This window comes from Cavia porcellus, unplaced genomic scaffold, assembly GCF_034190915.1.
Source record: "Cavia porcellus strain 051 isolate PalLab524CR breed Dunkin Hartley unplaced genomic scaffold, mCavPor4.1 scaffold_17, whole genome shotgun sequence".
Taxonomy (NCBI): Eukaryota; Metazoa; Chordata; class Mammalia; order Rodentia; family Caviidae; genus Cavia; species Cavia porcellus.
The window spans coordinates 70059258-70079013 of record NW_026947500.1 but is presented as its reverse complement, the minus strand read 5'-3'; the positions used below and the strand labels follow the sequence as shown (position 1 = coordinate 70079013).

Below are 19756 nucleotides of genomic sequence, written 5' to 3'. Positions count from 1 at the left end.
AATCAGAGTTACTGTGTGGCTGCGGCAGAGCCAATCAAGAATAACCATACCATAAACCCGCCCTCCCAGGGCCCAGCGTCTTCCAAGGCCCCTGCTTTGCCCATCTGCACCCCGCCGATAAAGGCAGCAAAAAGTGAAGTTTCACTGCACCCGCTGGAAACGCAGAAGGACTGGGACTCGGGGACTCTGAGCCAGTGGGCCCTCAGGGACAAACTCTGATGTCCTGAAGGAGGCAGAAATTTGGAGAAAGCTGATTAAAAAGGAGGCTGTTTTTTCTTCCAAGGATCATGAGGCCAGGGCATAGCAAAAGCCAAGGGGAATCTTTATTGGTCTGAGCAGTTTTCCGAATTGCAAATTGTTCCAGATTTTTTTTCCCTTGCTCTCAGCCGGCAGAGCACTTCCCTGTATGTCGCGTTGCTAGGCATCTGTTCAGGAAGGTGACCCCCAGTGCTAGAAGGATCCCCACGAAGGCCGCAATGGATGTGTAGGCCAAGGCTTTGGACTCAGGGCTCCAATCTGGGAGCAGGAGGTGGAGAATTAGAAATCCAGGAAATCGTCTGATGCCAGTTACACTCTGATCTGTGCACTACACACACACACACACACACACACACACACACACACACACACACAGTCCCCAAGTCCCCAGGATCACAGAGGGCCTCACCCAGGGCTGTCAGGATGACAGGTGCCGAGCTGCTGTACACCACCAGGCCGCTGAGATTGAGGCGCGCGTGGCAGGTCATGGGCTGCCAGAGGTCTCTGGGCCTGGCGTGAAACGTGTGGGTCAGGGTCACGTTGGCCAGATCTAGGCTTTTGAAGCGCTCCAGGCGTTCAAAATACATGATCCGGCCGCCACGTCGCAGGGTCAGCACCAGCAAGCCCACGGGGAACAGGTGTGTCACATAGCAGCGCAGGGTGTAGCGGCCGCCCACGAGGGCCTGCGGCTCCAGGATCACGCTGCGTGGCCGCTCTAAGGCGAGAGGGGAGCCCCTGAGACGGGCCCGCGCGCGCCCCCTAGCGGCGGCCAGCCGGCGCTGCCCTCCCCCGCCCGCCCGCCCGGCCCGGCCCGGGTCGCCGTCCTCACTGTAAGTGTTGATCTTCGCCGCCGTCTGGCGCGTTTTCCCCGCGCAGGTGGCGGAGCAGCGCACGATGGAGGTCCAGGCCGTCACATTCACCACCTCGAAGGACACCCAGCCCGGCCCGGTGGCCGTGCGGCCGAGCCGCAGGTCGGTGAAGAAGCTGGGTCTCTCCGGCAGGGGGCAGCTCGTGCTGCAGTTCAGCCAGGCGGAGTGACCCGGGGCCACCTCCACCAGCTTCGGGCTCAGACGCACCCAGAAGGGCACTGAGGCTCCCAAGGGCGCGGGAGGGCTGGGGCCGGGGCCGGGGCCTGGGCTGGGGCCGGGGCCGGGGCCGGGGCCTGGGCTGGGGCTGGGGCTGGGGCCGGGGCCGGGGCCGGGTCCTGGGCTGGGGCTGGGCCTGGGCCTGGGCCTGGGGCTGGGGCTGGGCCTGGGCCTGGGGCTGGGGCTGGGGCTGGGGTTGGGGGTTTGCAACAGCTCAGCCTGAGGCGTCCACGCGCTCCCACCTACCGGGTAGGCGGCCACCAGCAAAGGGGGCAGCAACAGGAGAAGCAGAGACCTCATGGCAAAGAGACCCCAAAAAGGGACCTGGCGCCAGGGAGCAGGAGCTGGCTCAGGCGATAAGGAGGCCCCGCAGCTCCGCCTCTCCAGGCCCGCCCCAGAGGGCCAGGGGCCCCCCCCAGAGGACTCGGGAGTCCCACAGTGGACACCAGCTCTGCTTCCTCCGACCCAGAATGAGATTCAGGACACTGTTGTCAACCACATATTATTTTATTCTTTTGAACCAGGATCTTTCGTTTTCACCGCAGTAGCAGGTCAGGGCTTTAGCCTCGGATCTGGCCGCAGCCTCAGGATTGGGCCAGGCGGCAGCTTTTACTGGGGAAGGAAGTGGGAGGTCAAGGTTAGGGTTAGGTGGCTGGAAACAGCTCCACCGGATGGGACCCCTGCCCCCTGCCCACACCCACGGAGGTCCAGGCCAGGGGGTGGGGTGGGAGGTGCTTTACTGGCTCCAGGTCAAGGCTTCCATTCCAAGGGATTCCATGACTTAACCGCCGGGGTCGGCATGATATTTGGACACTGTCACAGTGTCAGGAATGCTGGCACAAATGGTTGTGGGTGGGAAGGTGACTAACAGTCCAGTATTGGAAGAGGGATAGTAAGGGCTTAATGAACTAGTAGCCAGGACTAGTGCCCAATAGAAAAGTAGAAAGAATACCCTTTGGAGAGAACGCAGCTTGACCAACAGAGGGAAAAATCTTAGATCCACTTAAAGTTTTTGCCAGGTGCGCTTGTGCAGTGCACAGCCTGCTAAACTGTACCTGGCAACTGTGAATGTATGATATTGAGTGCGCTCTGTGAGGGCAGGAACCGCTCTATTCACATCATTGGTCACCATCTTAGCCTTCCTAAAACGTACCCAGGACACAGCCAATTTATAAAAACTTTTTATAAAAGTTTAAAAAAATAAAAAACATAATAAATACATCATTGGCAAGAGTTGGGCACGGTTAACGGACAGTAGTACCAGAGCTGGCATCTCCCACAGGAAGCAAGCGCATCTGTGTTTCAGTGCTCCACGTATGGATCCGTGCAGGTGACTCCTCCTAGGGCTGTGGGGCCTCTGCACATCCAACAGGGAGGGAGTTTCCACATTTTCTGGCTATTGGTCCATAAAACCACAGGCTGGTGTCTCTGTCACTGCCCCTATGTCCAGGCCGGACTTCAACATCCACCACAGACATGCCCAAGGCTTTCTGTTTGCTTTGACACAGGGTCTCACGATGCAGTTCAGGCTGGCCTCAGACCTGTGGTGATCCGACTCCAGAATGCTGGGGTTCTCATGCCCAGCCTCATTCTCCAGGCTTCTCGCTTTTACGCTCAGTCCCAGGGCTACAGGTCAGCTGCACAGCCCTGGGACCCCACTCGTGCCGACGCCAGGATCCCAAATGCCACCTGAGGCCTCCATCCTGTCCTCTGTCACCCGAGGAGGTGTGCAGAGCTGCAAGGTGCATGTCAAGGGTTCAGTTCAGTTCAGCACTGCTGCTGCTGCTGCTGTGGGGGAACTGGGTTTGGTCCGGGCTCTGGCAGCGGTAGCTTGGGCTTCAGTAGCAGGGTTTGGGCTGCCTTTTGTAGCTTGTATTCCCTGATCTTCCGCTGCCGGTTATATAAATACGCGGCTAAGGCTGCAAAGCCCACGATGCCTGCTATGGTCACCAGCGCAATGACGATGATCATCTTACCCTGATCGTCTGTGGGCAGACACGGGGCAGGGGGTGAGAACTGAGCAGGGTTCATTGCCCACGGTCCCCACCCAGCCCCGCACACTGGCCATGGTGGTACTCACAGAGAACTGTCACCAGCACCTCCCGGGTGGCCTCCCCGCGGGAGCTCACGGCCCGGCACACGTAGGTGCCCTCCAGCTCCCGCCTGACAGGTCCCGGGCTCCCGATGGGCAGCGAAGCATTGTCGCTCCTGCGGTGACACCGGAGCTGGGGGGGTGGGTTCCCCAAGGCCTGGCACCTCAGGGTCTGCTGGGACCCCTCTGGCAAGGTCCAGTTCCTGGGGCAGCTGCTCTCGTCTAGTCGGGGGCCATCTGAGGGACAGCAGGAGGGGGACCGGGGTCAGGTCGGGGGCCGCGGGCACAGCGGGCCCGGGGGTGGGCTCAGGACACAGGGCTCGGGCAGTGCCACTCACACAGGACGGCGAGCTGCTGGGTCTGGTTCTTGTACAGCACTTTCCCGGCCACCTTCAGGGCCCCAGAGCAAAAGAAGCGACGGCCGTTATCCTCAGCTCTGGCCTTCAGCAGCAAGTGGGGGGCCGGTAGCACGGCTGTGCCCTCACTGAGTGTTGCAATGGCGCCAGAGTGCGTTTCACAGTTCACCATCACCACATCCCCTTCAGAGACCTCGGTGGCATTCAGCGTCAGGACCGGTTCGGGAAAGCCTGGAGGCGGGGCATGCGGCGAGCCCCGCCCTTAGTAAAGGCCCCGCCCACAGCCACACCCACCGATAGCCCCACCCACACTTCACCAACCGTACATAGGTTCTTTTTCTTGTTTTGATGTTTTTCTGCGGGAGGGAAGGTCCCACAATGTAGTTCAGACTGGCCTTGGGCTCACTCTGTAGCCCAGGTTGGCCTTGAACTCCCAGCGAGCCTCCTGCCTCAGCCTCCCGAGTGCTGGGATCATGGGTATGCTCCACCTCCCTATGCACACAAAGCCCCCTGCATGCTTCTAGATAGTTTCTTACAGCGCTGGAAGCCTGGAGGCGGGGCTACAGTTAAGTCCGCCCCTAACAAAGACCACGCCCAGAGAGCCCCGCCCACCAGCCCTGCTCTCACTGTAGACGATCAGTTTGCTCCGGGACGCTCTGCTGCGGTTCCCTAGCAGGATGGCACACACCAGCTGCCGGTCGCCCTCCTCCTGCGCAGTCGCCTCCAGCCAGGCCGAGGCGGTCAGGGAGTCATCGTGGTATGTGACTGTGGCATTCAGCTGGAGGTCCCCCAGCGCCAGGTGGACCTTGGCCTCCGAGGCGGGAAACAGCCCACTCAGCGAGCAGGTGACCTGCTGCCGGGTGCCCACCTCCAGGGTCCTGGTGGTGACAAGTTCTGGAGGGGTGGCTGGCAGGACTGGGGAGGGAGGGTGAGCGTGAGCACAGAGGAAGGGACCTCCCGCAGTTCCCTTCTGCGACATTTTCATTCTGGAACTTTCTCTCCCAAGAGCCTCGCTGTGCAGTTCAGGCTGGCCTGGAGCTCACTTTGTGGCCCAGGCTGGCCTAAGAACATGCAGAGATCCTCCTGCCTCAGCCTCCCGATGAGTGCGCCACCACACCTGGCAGCACACCCCATTTCGGACCCCAGCGACCGTTCCTTCCTGAGTCTCAGCGGTTTCCATCATCACCAACCACCCTCTCAGCCCCGCAGAGGCCGGGGAGCCCTCCCTCCACTTCCCCAGCGCCTCACCAAATGTCTGCAGCTGCCTGGCGGCCGAGGTGTTCACAAACAGCTCTAGGCCTTCGGGTCGGAGGTCCAGCTCCGTGCGGCACGAGAAGTTGGCTCCGTGGTCGCCTCTGCCCACCGGTACAGTGAACTCCACGGACTCCACGGGCTCCTCGGGCTCCCCGATGACCTGCTGCTGGCTGGACGCCCGCTGGCCCCCTCCCTGGACGACCTGCTGCCGGCTCAGCTCCTCCTGGCCCCGCAGCAGCACCACGGCCAGCCGGTCCCGGGGTGTCCCGCCTGCCACGCGGCAGCGCAGGGTGACGCTCTCGCCGGCAGGGTACCAGGGCTGCAGGGGTTGTTCCAGCTCCACGTGCTCAGGGAAGGCTGAGGGGACACCAGGGACAGTGAGCGTCCCGTAAGCCGAAGGCCCTCTAGCTGCAAGGCCACGCCCCTCCCCCACCTAAGCAGATGTGGATGGCGAGACCTTGGGGGGACCAGACCTTGGGGGGACCGCAGGACGGTGTGAAGGGCGCGAACATTCTCATTGGCCCCAGCAGTGGCTGAGGAGTGCGAAAGCATTTCAAAGCCTGACCCAGGCACCTGCTTGAATGGGCACAGTGGGCGGTAGCTCGCCCTGCCAGGCACTGCTTAAAAGAAAACCCCCGTGGGCTGGGGATGCAGTTGGGGGCGAGCACTCGCCTGGCGTGAGCTAAACCCCTGGCCCAAGATACTATTTCTTTTAAATTTGTGCTATAGGGGAATTGAATCAGAATCTTTGCACTGAGCTCCACCTTCAGCCTCTGTTTACTTTTAATATTGATTTATTTTTGTAGTTCAAGCTGGCCTTGAACTCACCTTGTAGCCCAGGCTGACCTTGAACTCATGGCCATCCTCCTGCCTCAGCCTCCCAGAGGCTGGAACTACAGGCAAGTGCCTGCTCTGAGCCTCGCTCCCAGCCCTGACAGGGTGAGTTTTGTGGTGTGCAACTCACATCTCCCTAAAGCTATTTAAAACAATAGCTGAAAGGTCGAGTGACCTCAGCGGCCTAGTGAGTAGCTCTAAACACTTCTGCAAATCCAACTTGCAGCATTTGAGGCCCCCTCAAACCCCAACCTCAAAATAGAACCCAGCTGCACGCTGAGCCCAGCCCCCTCCTGCTGGACCGGCGTGGGGAGGGCTGCACTGCCCTCCCCCTCACCCCACATCTTCCTCCCTCACCTGGGGCACCATTCTTCAAATATTTATCTGCCCCTCACATCTGGGACAGCATGTGTAGCCTGGACTAGGTCCATGCCCAGCTGGCTCCGGGCTTCCTGAAAGTCCAGCTTAATCTATCTAAATACGAGGCCTACTCAAAAACCCTCTACGGCCGTCTATTACACCAAGGAAGGGAGGGCCCAGCCCCTCACCTCCAGCCTCACCTCCCTCTTGATGGTCAGTTTCTGCTGTGTCCCCGTCAGGACACTTTCCAACTTCAAAATTTCCTTCTGCTTCTCCACCCAGAACACCCACCGTCTCAAACTCCTACACATCACTCAAAACACCCCCTGTAGTCACCTCCCCACGCTCCCGGTTACTGTGGGCCAGCTCTCTGCTCCATGTCATGAAGAGAGGCAACACAGAAGACCCCCAGCACCACAGAGGCAGAGATGCAACAGGCCAGCACCCCAATCCGGAGCATTAGCGTTCCATTCAGAGAGGTGGGAAATCTTTGACACAGATTTCTCCGGGGGTTTTCACAAGCTACCAGGAATGTTTGGGGACTTCCTTGCCCGGTCTGCCTATGAATCAGTCACCAAGCTGCCTGAAGACTGAGGTCTGACACACTGCTTGGCCAGGTACCGTGGTGGCTGTTTGTACTGGGGATGGGAGCTGGGGCTTTCCACCGAGCCACATTCCCAGCCCCTTTATTATTAGTGTTTGAAATTTTGAGATAGAGTCTCACTAACTAGCCCAGGCTGCTCTTACACTTGGGATCCTCCTGCCTCAGCTTCTCGAGTGCTGGGATTATAGTCCTATAATACCAGTTCCACTTTTCTGTTTTTTAATTCCCTGAGTTTTGTCTTACTTTGTTCTGTTGTGATTTTTTTTTTTTTGCCTTGGTAACAAAATTTTCAAAGCTCAAAAATCCTCAAAGCAGAGAAATTCCCTCCCTGTACTCTCCCAAGGCCACATGTGCACCCAAGCCGACTGTCATTTCCAGAGTTTTCTTTTAAGGTTTCTGTTTTTTTGTTTTTGTTTTTGTTTTTAGACGAGATCTCTCTATGTAGTTCAGGCTAGCCTCGAACTCACCTCGATCCTCCTGCCTCAGCCCCCTGAGCACTGGGATGGCAGACATGAGCCACCGCACCCGGCCAGGGCTCTAAGGGCAAACAGAAAGCCCCCCCGCCCCGGCCTCTGGCACCTGCCAAGGCAGAAGTGGCATGCCACTCATGCCCAGCATATTTTTCTTCTTTCCAAGGCCTGGCACACCTCGGAGCGCCTCGCCCCACACGCAAAGCAAGCACTCCTTTTCCCCTGGGATGATGGCCAGAGGGCCCTTCCTCCGCCCGGCCCTACACTGAGTGCCCTACACCCTTAAGCCCCCCACTCGGCTGTGGTGTGGACCGTGGAAGCCGCTGAGCGACAGGGCCCTGCCCAGCACACACCGGGCCCCGGGTTAGACCAGCTCCCCTTCAGGTCCCCTCTGGCCAGGGCCCGGGACTGGATTTTTATGTCACACAGAGGACACTTGCACAAGTCTCTTGGAGAACTGACCCCACCCCAGCACAGCTGTTACCAATTCCCTTGATTGTTGTCAATATATGAAAAATGTTGTCCCGGGGCTGGTTTGAAATTGCATCTTAAAAAAATAATAATGATAAATTGCATTTTTTTTTTCTTTTTTCTAGTGCTGGGAAAGACTCAGGCTTGCTCCGTTAGGGAGCTACATTCCCAGGCCTGCAATTTCCTTTTTCTTCTTCTTTATTCACTGGGAGCCAGGGTCTCCCTACGTGCTCCAGCCAGGCTAGATCGGAGCTCCCTACACAGCCCAGGCTGGCCTTCGACTCGCAGCGAGCCTCCTGCCTCAGCCTCCCAAGTGCTGGGAGGACAGACGTGTGCCACCACGCCCAGCACGTCTTTCTTTTTTAGAACATGGGCTGCACAGGACAGGCACAGCCTGGGGGTGGGTGTGGAGTGGAGCCTGGCATGCCCGAGGCCTGGGGTCCACCCGTCCACCTCCCGGGCCAGCACCCCACCCTGGCCACTCACCATACACAGTCAGGGAGACTGTGGCTGTCGCCTGCCTCTCTGGGGAACAGGTCAGGAAGCACAGCGGCCGGCTGTCTTCGAGGACCTCCGTCAGGTTGAAGAGCTGCCAGGTGGGCCCCGTGTCCACGACGACTTTTGTCAATTCCGTCTCCAGGCCCAGTTTCCGGCCCGGATTCTGCTCTCTGTCACAGCCAGAGAAACTGCAGTTCACCAGGACGGAGGCTCCTCGGGGCACGGTGGCCTTGCTGGGGGACACTGATACCTGCAGGTCACTGGCCATGACTGCAAGGGAAGTGAGGAGAGGAGGCGGCCGGCTTAGTTGAGCTGACAGCAGCGCAGGGCACTGGGCGCCCGGCCTGGGCTTGTCCCGGGCACGGCCTTGACCCTGGACAGAGCAAGGTGACAGCCAGAAACCTTCCCAAGGCGCAGTCATCAGTACTGGATGTAAGAGCTTTGGCGATCACCAAACAGGACTATAGACTGCACAATCTTGGTGACAGACTTTTTTTCCAGGACTGGGGATGGAACCCAGGGCCTTTGCATGGACCTAGCCCTTTTTATTGTTATTTTGAGACACGTTGCCCAAGGGGGCTCAAACTTTCAATCCTCCTGCCTCAGCCTCCCAGAGAGCTGGGATGCCAGCTGTGGGCAGCCCTGCCCGGCTCCTTGGGGTCAGATTTGAGCTGAGCTGTGATTGACAGGAAAAGGCTAGTGACAAGGAGAAGATGGGTTTCCTGGAAAAGGAAGGAGGAAGTGTGAGAGTCCTAGGCGGGTGACTGGAGCTGAGGGGTGTAGTACTAACTCCCCGAGTGCCCAGCCAGTCAGGGAGGGGCCAGCGGGAGGGGAGGGCTGGGGGTGCAGCTCAGCCATGGCGCAGCTCCTTGGCACGCAAAAAACCTTCAACCAATGTGTTCTGCATTCTAAGGACAGTGGGGAGCCACGGGAAAATTCAGATTTTTTTTTTCTGTAGCTAGAGACAGGGTCTCCTCGCTATGTAGTGCGGTGCAGCCCGGGCCACTCACAGCAAAGCTCCCGCCTCAGCCTCCTGACCGTCAGATGCTAACATGAGCTGAGCGCAGGCAGCAGGCTGGTTCCCACTCCCTTCCCAGGCCTAAACTTCCCCATCTGTCAGAGCACAGGGCAGGTAGCAAATGTCTGCTTCCTAGGCGAGAAGGAAGATTTTTTTTTTTTTGGTACGGGGGATCGAACTCACGATCTCATGCTTGCAAGGCAGCCGCTTAGGCCACTGCGCTAAATCCCTGGCCCGACAAGGAAGATTATTAGGTTAGAGCTCCAACGTTAGTGCCTGCGGAGTTTAAAAATAAGTTGGTGCCAAAGCGTGGGAGGCCGGGGAGGCTGGGACTAGAGGATTGCTAGAGCCCAGGAGTTGGAGACCAGCTTGAGCAACATAGCAAGACGCTGCCTCCTGATGCCACCACTACTACTAAACAACTTGGAGAAAAACTACCGAGCTAGCTTCCCCTCGCAGAGTCCAGTCCTCGGCTTAGCCGTCCGAAGTGATGGTCTATGACCCCACTGACCAGAAGCTCCCTGGGTGTTAGTCTGGAATTATTCCCATTTCACAGAGGGAAACCTAGAGGCCAGAACAGGGGTGGCTGCTGAATTGGAAGGCAGGGGGCTGGGAAGCGAATCCTTGGTTATGGTAACAGCCCTGTCCATGTTCCCCCCTGTGGAATGGAGTTCGGCCCCCCATCTTCCCCAGCTGGTCGGTTCTAGCGGGGAGGGCAGAGCTGGGGACGGTTGGGACTGCCCACTTTCTCAGCTTGCGGCCCTTGAGGAAGAAGTTCGTGGAATTCCCCGGAGCAGAAGCAGCTCGGACTTCCCCAGGGAAGGAGCTTGAGGAACAGAGCACCCGTGGGCAGGGCGGTTCCTCAATCCTCACCCACGCCCCCGAGGCTGGCACAAATTCCCACGCCATGGACCCCAAGGAGGGGGCGCGCTTGGCCGCCAGCGTCACGCAAAGCTCTGCAGGTGGCCACCGCACCTCTACCCGGTTTACAACGGAGAAGCCGAGGCGCCCCCCTTGCCCCCCAAAGCGCCTTCTGCGAGCCGCCGGGGCCACCGGGGAGCTGGCCGGGACACGCCGGGCCTGGGCTCATCTTCTCCCGCACAGCTGCCTCCGGGCGGCCCGCCAGCCGGGGACGAGCCCAGCCCTGGGGCGAGTTCGAGGCCACCCCGAAAGTGCGACCTCGGTCTTCGAGGATCCCCAAAGAAGCAAACCACAGAAAAAGTGTCGGATGGCGCCCTGAACTGCTGCCTGTGCGCGAAGGGCCCCCCACCCGGTGCAGCCCCGATCCCGGAGGTGTCCCCGGGTGCGCCCCCTGCCTGCCACTGCGGCTCACCTGAGACGACGCCGCCCAGCAGGGCGAGCAGCGCGGGCGGCAGCGCAGCCATCGCGGGCGGGCGGAGCAGAGGCGGAGGCGCAGGCTCGGCGCAGCTGGGGTGCAGCGTGCGCGCCGGCCTTTATACGCTGGCCGGGGACCAGGGGCGGCGCTCTCGCCTTCCCGGAAACCCCGTGCCTTCCCCTCCGGAACTGGGGCTCTGGCATTTCCGGACCCAGGGTGCCCAGTGAGCGGGGTGGTCCTCCCTCGCTGGCCCTGACGCCCCGGAATTTCCCAGCTGAAGAAGTAGGGGGCGGTGACCGAGGGAGGAGATGAGGGGGCCGTCCGGGCCACGAGACATGTCCTCCGGCCTGGGTGACCGTGATGCACCGTTGACACTGGCCACCCCGCTGGGCAACCGGCTGGCCACTAAGTTCATTTTGCTGAAGGGTAAACTGAGGCTCCGAGTCGTCAAGGGATCGGAACCCAAGTCTCGGTTTCGGTTTTGGCTTGTGACGCAGGGTCTCGCTGCGCAGCCCAGGCTGACCGGGACCACCGGCGCATCCTCCTGCCTCAGCCTCCCGAGTGCAGGGGTGACAGGTGTGCGCCCCCACACCCTGCGTGAAATCAGATCTTGACTCCTCAGCCCTGAAAGTCTGTTAGGGTTAGCGCAGCAGCCTCTTGTGGGGTGGGCTTTTGGGGAGCCCTCCATTGAAAGTGCCCCCACCCCCAAGGGGCCTGGCCCCGCCCGGGTGACACAGAGGTTTCCAGGGAAGCGGGCGAGCGGGCCCGGGCAGCTCCTGCGCAGTGAGCCCGGGATGGGAAGGTTCCCCGGCCTCCTTCTGGCCAATCTGCGTGCGGCTGCCCTGCACCCCACTTCCCCCTTTCTGCTCGGCCGCGGGGGCGTCCTCGCAGTTCCCCAAAAAGGGAAGGAAGGGCAGCGATCCTGACGCCTGGACTCCCCGACTGCTCCCCTGCTCCTCGGGCAAAGTGAGTCAGCAGCTCAGCCCCAGACGGCGCGCGGGCGCCCTCTCCTTCCAGGGGAAACCGAGGCAGCTCCTGGGCTCTGAGGGGAGAGTTTAGGAGAGGGGTTCCAGCCACTGTGCGAGGACGATTGTGCGGCGCGTGTGACCCTAGCACCCCGCTTCTGCCCAAGGAGGCCGGGGCACCCCGCGTCTCCGCGCCGCCGAGGCTTCCTGTTGTGGGATGCTGCAGGGGTCGCCATGGAGACCGAGGCCACCGAGGTCGAGCCGCAGAACAGGAAGGGAGCGGGCGGGATGCGCTGTCCCCTCCCGAGGACGCGCCCGAGATCCCGGCGCGTCCCCAGCGCGCGTCCCGCACCCCCGCGGGGGCTCCTAGGAATTTCCATGGGGATCTTCAGGCTTGAGGGGGGCTGGGGCACAGGATCCCTGCTCCGGAACCGCCGGGGACGGATCACACAGTGCGATCGGGGCGTCCCTGCACCCCCGAGGCTCTGGGAAAATCCCGTGCGCTGGCCGGTGATTTTCAAGCGGGTTTTTCTGCGCTGACCTCTCAGGGTCCTCTGGTCCCCGCAGGAGGAGCGCGCGGCGAGAGCCCCCTGGCGGCCCAAGGGCCACTCTCCATCCCTGGCTCAGGGTTTAGGGGCGTCCGCTGCGGCGGGGCGCTGCTCCAGCAATGACAGTACACAGTCAGGAGTTATGCTGCGCCTGTAACCCCAGCTGCGGGGGAGACTGAGGCAGGAGTATCACAAATCCGAGCCTGTAATCTCGGCACTCGGGAGGCTGAGGCAGGAGGATCGTTGCGAGTTCGAGACCAGCCTGGGCTACAAAGTGAGCTCAAGGCCAGCCTGAACTGCACAGAGAGACCCTGTCTCAAAAAAGACAAAAAGAAGAAAAAAAAACCAAATTCGAGGCTGAGCACCTTAGGGAACCCTTGTCTCAAAATTCTGAAAGGCCTGAGGATATAGCTCAGGAGTAGAGCATTTGCCCACTACCCACAACACGCCTGTAATCCCAGCACCTGAGAGGCCGAGGCAGGAAGATCTCCATGAGTTCAAAACCCGTCTGAACTGCAAAATGAAACCTTGGTATAAAAAAAAAAAGAAAAAGAAAGAAAAGAAAAAGGAAAACTACCATCATCATCACAAAAAAACTGGAGACTTCTATCTCCAGTCAAGTAAATAAAGCATTAGTGATAAAACAGAAAAATAAGACAGGAAAGAGAATACAAGCCATGAGGGTTAACACACTTGGAGTATCTTGGGAAGACTTGGAAAGCGAAATTGAAACCAGGAAACCATGCATGACTGGTGCACGCCTGTCATCCCAGCACCTGGGAGGCTGAGGTAGAAGGATCGTCATGAGAGTGAGGCCAGCCTGGGCTACATAGTGGGTCCCTGTCTCAAAAAACAAATCAAAACAAAAAGAAAAACAATAAACAAGACCAGAAAGCACCAAGGTGAACGTGATAGGAATCACCTGGGGAGGAACATAACAACCAACGAGCACGGTAGGTGCAACGGCCCTGTGGCAGGAACCATCCCAGGAGCAGCCGGAAGGCCCGCGAGGCTGCAGCCAGGTAGGCGGCGTGGGGGTGGACGGCAGGGACGCGGGAGGTTCTGAGCAGAGGGGGACCGGGTGCTCTCGGCGCCCCCTTGAGGCTTCAGGAGGAGATGCGGTCAGGGGCCCAGCGAGCCGCGGTGGGCCTGGGCGGCGGATGAGACCTGGCTGGACTCGCTGGAAGGACGCTGGGCTTGAGGGGTCGACGCAGAGCCCAGGGCGGCTCCTGAGGCAGGCCGACCCCGTGGGAGGGGCGGAGCGGCGCTGTCCAGCCGCCTCTCCCTGAGGAAAGCAAAAGCCGATGCCCAGCCCTGGTGGTGGCCTCCTGGAAGGGCACGGCTTCCTCCCGGGTGCTACGCAGTCTCCCACAGGCCGGGGTGGGCACAGGTGGCCCGGAGCCGGCTGGCCTTGAGCTCACTTTGTAACCCAGGCTGGTCTCGAACTCACAACGGTCCTCCTGCCTCAGCCTCCCTGCGTGCGCCACCACACCGGGCTGTGTCTGCACCTCCCCTCCGGTCTCCTCTCCGTCTCCAGCTAGACCTTCCTGAACTGCTCCACCCCACATCCTCTCAATCCCAGACCACACCCAGCTCTCTTGGCCACTTGTCCTGATACTCTCATTATATAAACTCAGGACCTCATTACTTGCTGAAAGCTTTCTGATATCCGGTTGTTGTCACCTCTAGAAGAGCGAAGACTGGTGCTGGGCATTTAGCTCAGCGGCATAAGCGCCTGCCTTGCAAGCAGGTGGTTGTGAGTTCAATCCCCGGTACCGATAAAAAGGAAAAAGACAAAAAAAAAAAAAAAAAAAAGAAGGGCCAGGACCAGCACCAGTGTCCAGCCAGACACTTTCTGCGTTGGGGGGCTGGTTTTCAGGTGACTGCCTCTCCCTGACCTCAGGGGCTCTATGGTTCGGACTGGACTCGAGGATGCCTTTGGGGCTCCTTACTCCTGAACAACACAGGGGAGGGGCTGTGCATGGGTTCTGTGTAAACACTAAGAGGTAGGGGGTCGCCAGCCATGAACCCCTGCATCTCTGCACTCAGCTACATCCCTAGCTTGTATTTTCATGAATCAGTATTTTATTAAATCACTAAGTTGTGGGGCTGGGAATTTAGCTCAGTGGCATAAGCACCTGCCTTGCAAGCAGGCAGTCATGAGTTCGATCTCCGGTACCGATAAAAAGGAAAAAGACCAAAAAAAGACAAAAAAAAAAAAAAAAATCACTAAGTTGCTCAGGCTGGGCTTGAACTTGTAACCCTCCTGCCTCAGCCCCTAAGCACACACCAGTGCATGTAGCCAACTCCCGATTACTCCAAAGGGGACAGGTCGTAGCCTCTTTGGCACTCGATCTGGCTGTGAGCTTCTGGCGTGCGTGACAGCTTCTGAGGGCTTCTTTGTTACCCTTGCTTCCCTCAAAGTTCTTTTCTGTTTGTTTTCTTTTCTGAGAGAGGAGCCCGCTATGCGCTTTGCAGCCCAGGCTGGCCTTGAACTTGAGCCGGCCCCGTGCCTCAGTCTCCCCAGGGCTGGATCACAGGTGTGCGCCACTGAGCCAAGCTGCGTTCCTGACTCTTGTGTGAAACCAGACTTAGTTTTAGCCAGACACGGTAGCACAGGCCTGTCATCCCAACACTTGGGAGGCTGAGACAGGAGGGTCACAAGCCTGAGCTCTAAAGTGGGTTCAAGGCCAGCCTGGGCTACAGAGTGAGACCCTGTCTCAAAATACAGAAATACATGTAGTTAATTAAAATAAAATGCTTTACTTGAAAGCAGTCCGGGACAGGCAGGGCAGGATGTCATCCGAGCTGAAGTCCCGCAGCTGCTCCGGGGTGACTGCGGGCCCAGCCTCGGGCCACCCCAGGAAGGCTGCGCTGTGCGTCAGGGGAAGTCACGGTAGGGCAGGCAAAACGGGTACAGCGGCCCGTAGCGTGAGTCCTGCCACAGCAGCTTCTTCTCCAGGAAGGCGACGGTGGGCAGCGTGAGGACCAGGCTGTGGTGCTTGAGCATGCTGTGCACGTTCAGGCCTGGGGGGTCAAGACCCAGTGTCAGTGGTGACCCCGCAGCCTGACCTGGCCCCCGCCTTTGCTGCCCACAAGACCCGGGCCAGCCAGGCGTGGTGGCACGTGCCTATTTTCCCAGCATTCGGGAGGCTGAGGCAGGAAGGTGGCTGAGCCGAGCTACACAGGGACACCCTGTCTCAGAAAGCGGAAGACCCTACTGGGACTCCGACCTCGCACCAGCGAGGAAGGCTGGACACAGGACAGACAGGAGGGGAGGAGGGGAAGGGCAGGTCGGCAGGCCCAGGGAGGAGGGCACGTGGAGGGGCTCGATGGACTCGGGTGCTCACGGTGCCCTCTGGTGGCTGCAGCCGGAACAGACTGGACAGGAGGAACGGGGCACTTTTTGAGAAAGGCACCACTAGGGAAAGCCAAGGGGTCTTATCACTGATCGTGGCGGGTCCGCTCAAGGCCACTCCAGGACAAGGACAGATGCAGGTGTGTCCAGACTGGGTTTGTTATATTAGCCCTGGCTGGCTTTGAACTTGAGATCCTCCTGCCTCGGCCTCCCGGGCGCTGGGATTACCGGCCTGCGACACCGAGCTGGGCCTGAATGCAGGCCCTGCTTGAGCCAACCCCGCCTCCAGCAGTTGGGCTGACACTCGCTCACTCTGGGGTGGGCCGGGGCCCTTTGCTCACCCACAGCTGGGATCAGGTTGATGGTCTTGAGCCTGCTGGTGGCCTCCACGATGTTGCGTGGCATCCCCTCGTGTGTCCTGTGCACAGGGGTGTGAGCCTGCGGAGTGTGTGCTGCCCGCCCCCTCCCCACCCCGGGCGCTCACAGGTCCACGAGCAGCACCGAGTCGCCCCAGCGGCGGTAGTGGGCCAGCTCCGTCAGGTACTGGGGGTCCGAGGTGGGCAGCTCCAGGGAGTCCACGACATGCAGGTCGTCCTGGGGACGCAGGTGCTGAGCCCGACAGTGCCCCACGCGCCGCCCCCCAACCTGGGCCAGGCAGGCCCCTTACCTGCGCCAGCTTCACGGTCAGCGCCACCTTGAGCCCCAGCGCTCGCACCTTCATGGGCAGCATGTAGTAGTAGCTGGTGGGGCCCCGGGGGCCGTGTGCGATGCCCCCTGCGGGGACAGAGGAGCTGAGGTGTGCAGGCCACCGCCAGGGCGGACCATGCTTCAGCCAGGGCTAAGGAGCCAGCCACCAGAGAAGGTGGGGCACAGGGCGGGGCGGAGAAAGGAGGCTGGTGGGGGACACACTGGGAGCCCTGACTTTCCTCTCTGGATCCGTCTCCCCAGCTTTGAATCCTGAGACACCAGGTCCCGGGGATAGAACCCCCGACCTTCATCCTCTGCTCCATCCCCAGCCTGTTTTTTAAAATTTTATTTTGAGACAGGGTCTTCTTACCAACTTAGGAGGTTACAGTTGTTAAGCTGTTCACCCTGGGCTGACACACGCGACCCTCCTGCCTCAGCCTCCTGAGCGGCCGGGATGACAGGCGTGCACCCTAAGCCTATGTGCTTAAGGCTGCAGTCATAGGAAGGCCGAGGCTTTAGGGCTGGTGGGGGCGGGCACTGGGCACGAGCTGCCATGGACTGGCAGCGTGGACAGCGCCTGTGGCCAGGCCAGGCCGACAGGGCTTGTCAGCTCACAGAGGGAACCGGGGCGGCACCCAGATCCCGGCCCCCCCGAGGGCCCAGCCACTCACCGCCTCGCCAGATCGGGGAGCGGATGCTGCCGTGCCGCGCCCGCCCGCTGCCCTTCTGCTGCCAGGGCTTCCGGCCGCCGCCCCGCACCTCAGCCCTCGTCTTGGTCTTGGCGTAGCTCTGTGGGCGAGAGGCGGCTCAGGTGTGGGAGGTGACGGCACCGTGGGCACCGTCAACCGTGGGGAAGGCGAGGCTGGAGGGTTCCCGGGGCTGGGGCGGCAGGGAACAGACTCCCTAGACTTCAGGGGTGCGGGCTCAAAATCGAGGACTCGGAAAATGGGTTCTGTCTTTGGCGGCACTGGGGCTGAACCTGGGGTCTTCACACTGAGTGACACTCCAGCCCTCTTTTATTTGAAGATGGGGCGTCATCAGGTTACCCAGGCTGAGGTCCAGCTCCCGACCTCCCAAAGTGCTGGAGTGACAGGCCTGCACCCCCAGCCCCATAATGGACTCTTTCATGTTCCTGCCATAAATTCCAAAGTTCTCAGGATGTTTCCCACTGACATCTGTGGCACACGGGGCTTCTGCACATCACATGCTGTCCCCATTGTCACCACCCAGGCCCCACTGATCTGCTCAGCTTCTACACGAGGTCCAGGATTAAACGTCCCTTTCTCTGGGACAGCTGCCCATCATGGCATATTTATAGCCTCGAATGCCTGATTCAGGTCCCCCTAAGCGTGAACTCCTTAAGGCTGGAAGCCGTCCCTGTCCTGAGGCCGAATCTGCTCCCGAGCACAGAGCTCACAGAGGTGGATGCTCAGGAGATGCCATCCACGCACAGAGCCAGACGGGGCCAGGAGGCCAGGCCAAGCACGCCAGAGAGAAAACCCGATGACTTCCTTGGTCTCCTGCCCCAGTGCCTTTGCTCTCTCTCGCCACACTCACGATTCTCTTGAAGTTCTTCTGCCAGATGGCCACCTGGTGCAGGACATCCAGCCTGGGGCAGAGGACGGAGACATGAGAGGCCACTTCCCCTCTGCACCCTCCCACACTGCCGGGCACAGAGGCCCATGCCTATAATCTCAGCACTCTGGGAGGCTGACGCAGGAGGACTGCAAATTGGAGTCCTGCCTGGGCAACTTATTGTTATCCTGCCTCAAAAATAAAAAATAAAAAAAGGGCTGAGGGTATGCCTCAGTGCAGAGGCCCAGGGTTCAACTCCTCCATACCAAAAACAAAAAGGAAACCCTCACACAGCTCCTCACTCACTAAAAGAAAATCCAGGGTTCCCCTACCCCGACCCTGCACAGCCCCCAGGGCTCTATGTAATTTGCTCTTTTCCGACCTCATCTCGAATCCCTACCAGTCAAGATAGAGGTCAGCCTCAGGGCCTTTGCACTTGCTCTTCCCTTGCTAAAGGAATAGCTGCCCCTCTCTCCTCTCGCTGGACTCTGCTTCCTTCCTGCCATTAACGACTCCTCCGTGAGCCTCTTCTCCAGCTGTCTACCACTCCCACAGAGGACACCAGCCACATCTGGCTCCTGAATGGCTAAAATATGCTGACAAAATTTCCAGATATCTCAGGTTAAATACAATATGTCACTGAAATCAGCCTCACCTGTTTCAGCATTTTTGTTCTTGTTTTTGAAACTGGGTGTTACCATGTAGCCCAGGCCAGCCTCCAACTTGTGATCCTCCTGCCTCAGCCTTCCAAGTACTAGGACTGCAGGCCTAAATCACTACATCTAAACCACTCTTTCTGCATGCTACTGGGGACCGAAATCCCCTGTGTGCATGCTGGGCAAATGCTCTGCCACTGAGCTGCATCCCAGCCCCTTTTTATCTTGTGACAGGGTCTTACCAAGTAGCCCAGGATGGCCTTCTACTCAGGATCTTCCTGCCTCAGCCTACAGAGCGCTGGGATTACAGGCGTATGCCACCATGCCTGGCTTTAACAACATTATGTGCCAGAAACTGCACAGGAAAGGGCCCCCTGGCAGTCACCTGCACAGCTTTTGGTCCTGGCTCTATTGCTGTGTAATCTTCTGGAATAGTTACCTAACTCTGTGCCTCAGTTCTAAAAAAGAAGCATTACAGCATCCTTCTCTAGGGTTGCTATGCAGCACCGGTTAACTACAAAATGAAGACAGGCATCTAGTGAATTTGGTCCTGTTTAGTGCTCTAGTGTAGTTCAGGCTGGCCTTGAACTCACTATGTAGCCCAGGCTGGACTCGAACCTGCGGTGATCCTCCTGCCTCAGCCTCCGGAGTGCTCCAGTTACAGGCTTGAGCCATCATCCCGCTCCACCATCCCCCTTTGACAGGTGGAAGCACTGAGGCGCAAGGATAGGAACCCCGGTCACGCTGATTCCTGAACTCGGGCCCCCATCCCTTCCTAGCTGCCATCACAGCCCCGCTCACCGGGGCGCCGTGGCGAAGACGTCAGGGTGCAGCTCGGCCAGGCCAACGCGCTCCTGCTCGTACCCTCGCAGGGATTCGATCCAGGCCTGCACCGGGCGCCGGTGCGCGGGGACCGGGAGTTCGCATCGGCGCAGCACAGGCTCCTGGGCACCTGCAGCAATGGCAGGGTCAGGGGTCAGGGTCAAAGGTCACTCCCTGCTGGGTGATCCCGGTGGGCTGCTCACCAGCGCTCGGCTCCGGCTCTTGCTCCGACTCCTTCACCGGCCGCACTGCCTCTTCTGCCAGTGAGCTCAGGCCCTGCAAGCGGGGCCGAGCATGAGATACGTCCCCGAACTCGTCACCCTTTCTCCTCTAACCCTGTCCCCAGTCCTCGGCCTCACCCTGCAGCCCGAGGACCGAAGCCAGGCCCGCGCTCCGGCCGGGACTAAGTGCAGCATCGCCTCACCGGTCTCCTGGACAGCGAGGTCGAGGCTCCTGCTCAACGCGCGCGGCGCCTCGCTATGACGTCACGCACGCGACGGGCCCGCCCC

At 59.6% G+C, this 19756-nt stretch overlaps 3 protein-coding genes and 1 long non-coding RNA gene across 6 annotated transcripts; 1 reads left to right on the top strand and 3 right to left on the bottom strand.

The window, feature by feature from the left end:
• Positions 1 to 301: 301 nt before the first annotated feature.
• Icam4 (intercellular adhesion molecule 4 (Landsteiner-Wiener blood group)) lies at positions 302 to 1783 on the bottom strand. Its single transcript, XM_003460867.5, has 3 exons — positions 1088 to 1783; positions 668 to 973; positions 302 to 516 (listed from the first exon to the last, which is right to left on the bottom strand). Exons 1-3 carry the CDS (start codon positions 1641 to 1643, stop codon positions 383 to 385), a joined length of 996 nt encoding a protein of 331 aa, XP_003460915.3. The 5' UTR covers positions 1644 to 1783; the 3' UTR covers positions 302 to 382.
• A 728-nt stretch (positions 1784 to 2511) lies between these two features.
• Icam1 (intercellular adhesion molecule 1) lies at positions 2512 to 10792 on the bottom strand. Its single transcript, XM_003460866.5, has 7 exons — positions 10634 to 10792; positions 8271 to 8552; positions 5040 to 5402; positions 4419 to 4706; positions 3774 to 4022; positions 3424 to 3672; positions 2512 to 3328 (listed from the first exon to the last, which is right to left on the bottom strand). The coding sequence occupies exons 1-7, from the start codon at positions 10683 to 10685 to the stop codon at positions 3111 to 3113; spliced, it is 1701 nt and encodes a 566-aa protein (XP_003460914.3). The 5' UTR covers positions 10686 to 10792; the 3' UTR covers positions 2512 to 3110.
• Positions 5402 to 7888, top strand: LOC134471046 (uncharacterized). The gene is made up of 2 exons (XR_010040385.1): positions 5402 to 5984; positions 6522 to 7888. It is a non-coding gene; the product is annotated as an uncharacterized LOC134471046 (long non-coding RNA).
• A 2249-nt stretch (positions 10793 to 13041) lies between the features above and the next one.
• Positions 13042 to 19754, bottom strand: Mrpl4 (mitochondrial ribosomal protein L4). 3 transcript variants are annotated; one of them, XR_010040384.1, is made up of 10 exons: positions 19607 to 19754; positions 19451 to 19523; positions 19227 to 19377; positions 17752 to 17803; positions 16866 to 16983; positions 16175 to 16281; positions 15992 to 16116; positions 15849 to 15925; positions 14916 to 15176; positions 13042 to 13434 (listed from the first exon to the last, which is right to left on the bottom strand). XR_010040384.1 is itself a non-coding variant. In XM_063228638.1 (9 exons), exons 1-9 carry the CDS (start codon positions 19661 to 19663, stop codon positions 15031 to 15033), a joined length of 906 nt encoding a protein of 301 aa, XP_063084708.1. In that variant the 5' UTR covers positions 19664 to 19754; the 3' UTR covers positions 14893 to 15030. The 3 variants fall into 3 exon arrangements, 2 of the variants coding, with proteins under 2 accessions (XP_063084708.1, XP_013000777.1); XM_063228638.1 differs by lacking the exon at positions 13042 to 13434 and having other exon boundaries at positions 14893 to 15176; XM_013145323.3 differs by lacking the exon at positions 13042 to 13434 and having other exon boundaries at positions 14893 to 15176; positions 15992 to 16101; positions 19607 to 19753.
• Positions 19755 to 19756: the final 2 nt, after the last annotated feature.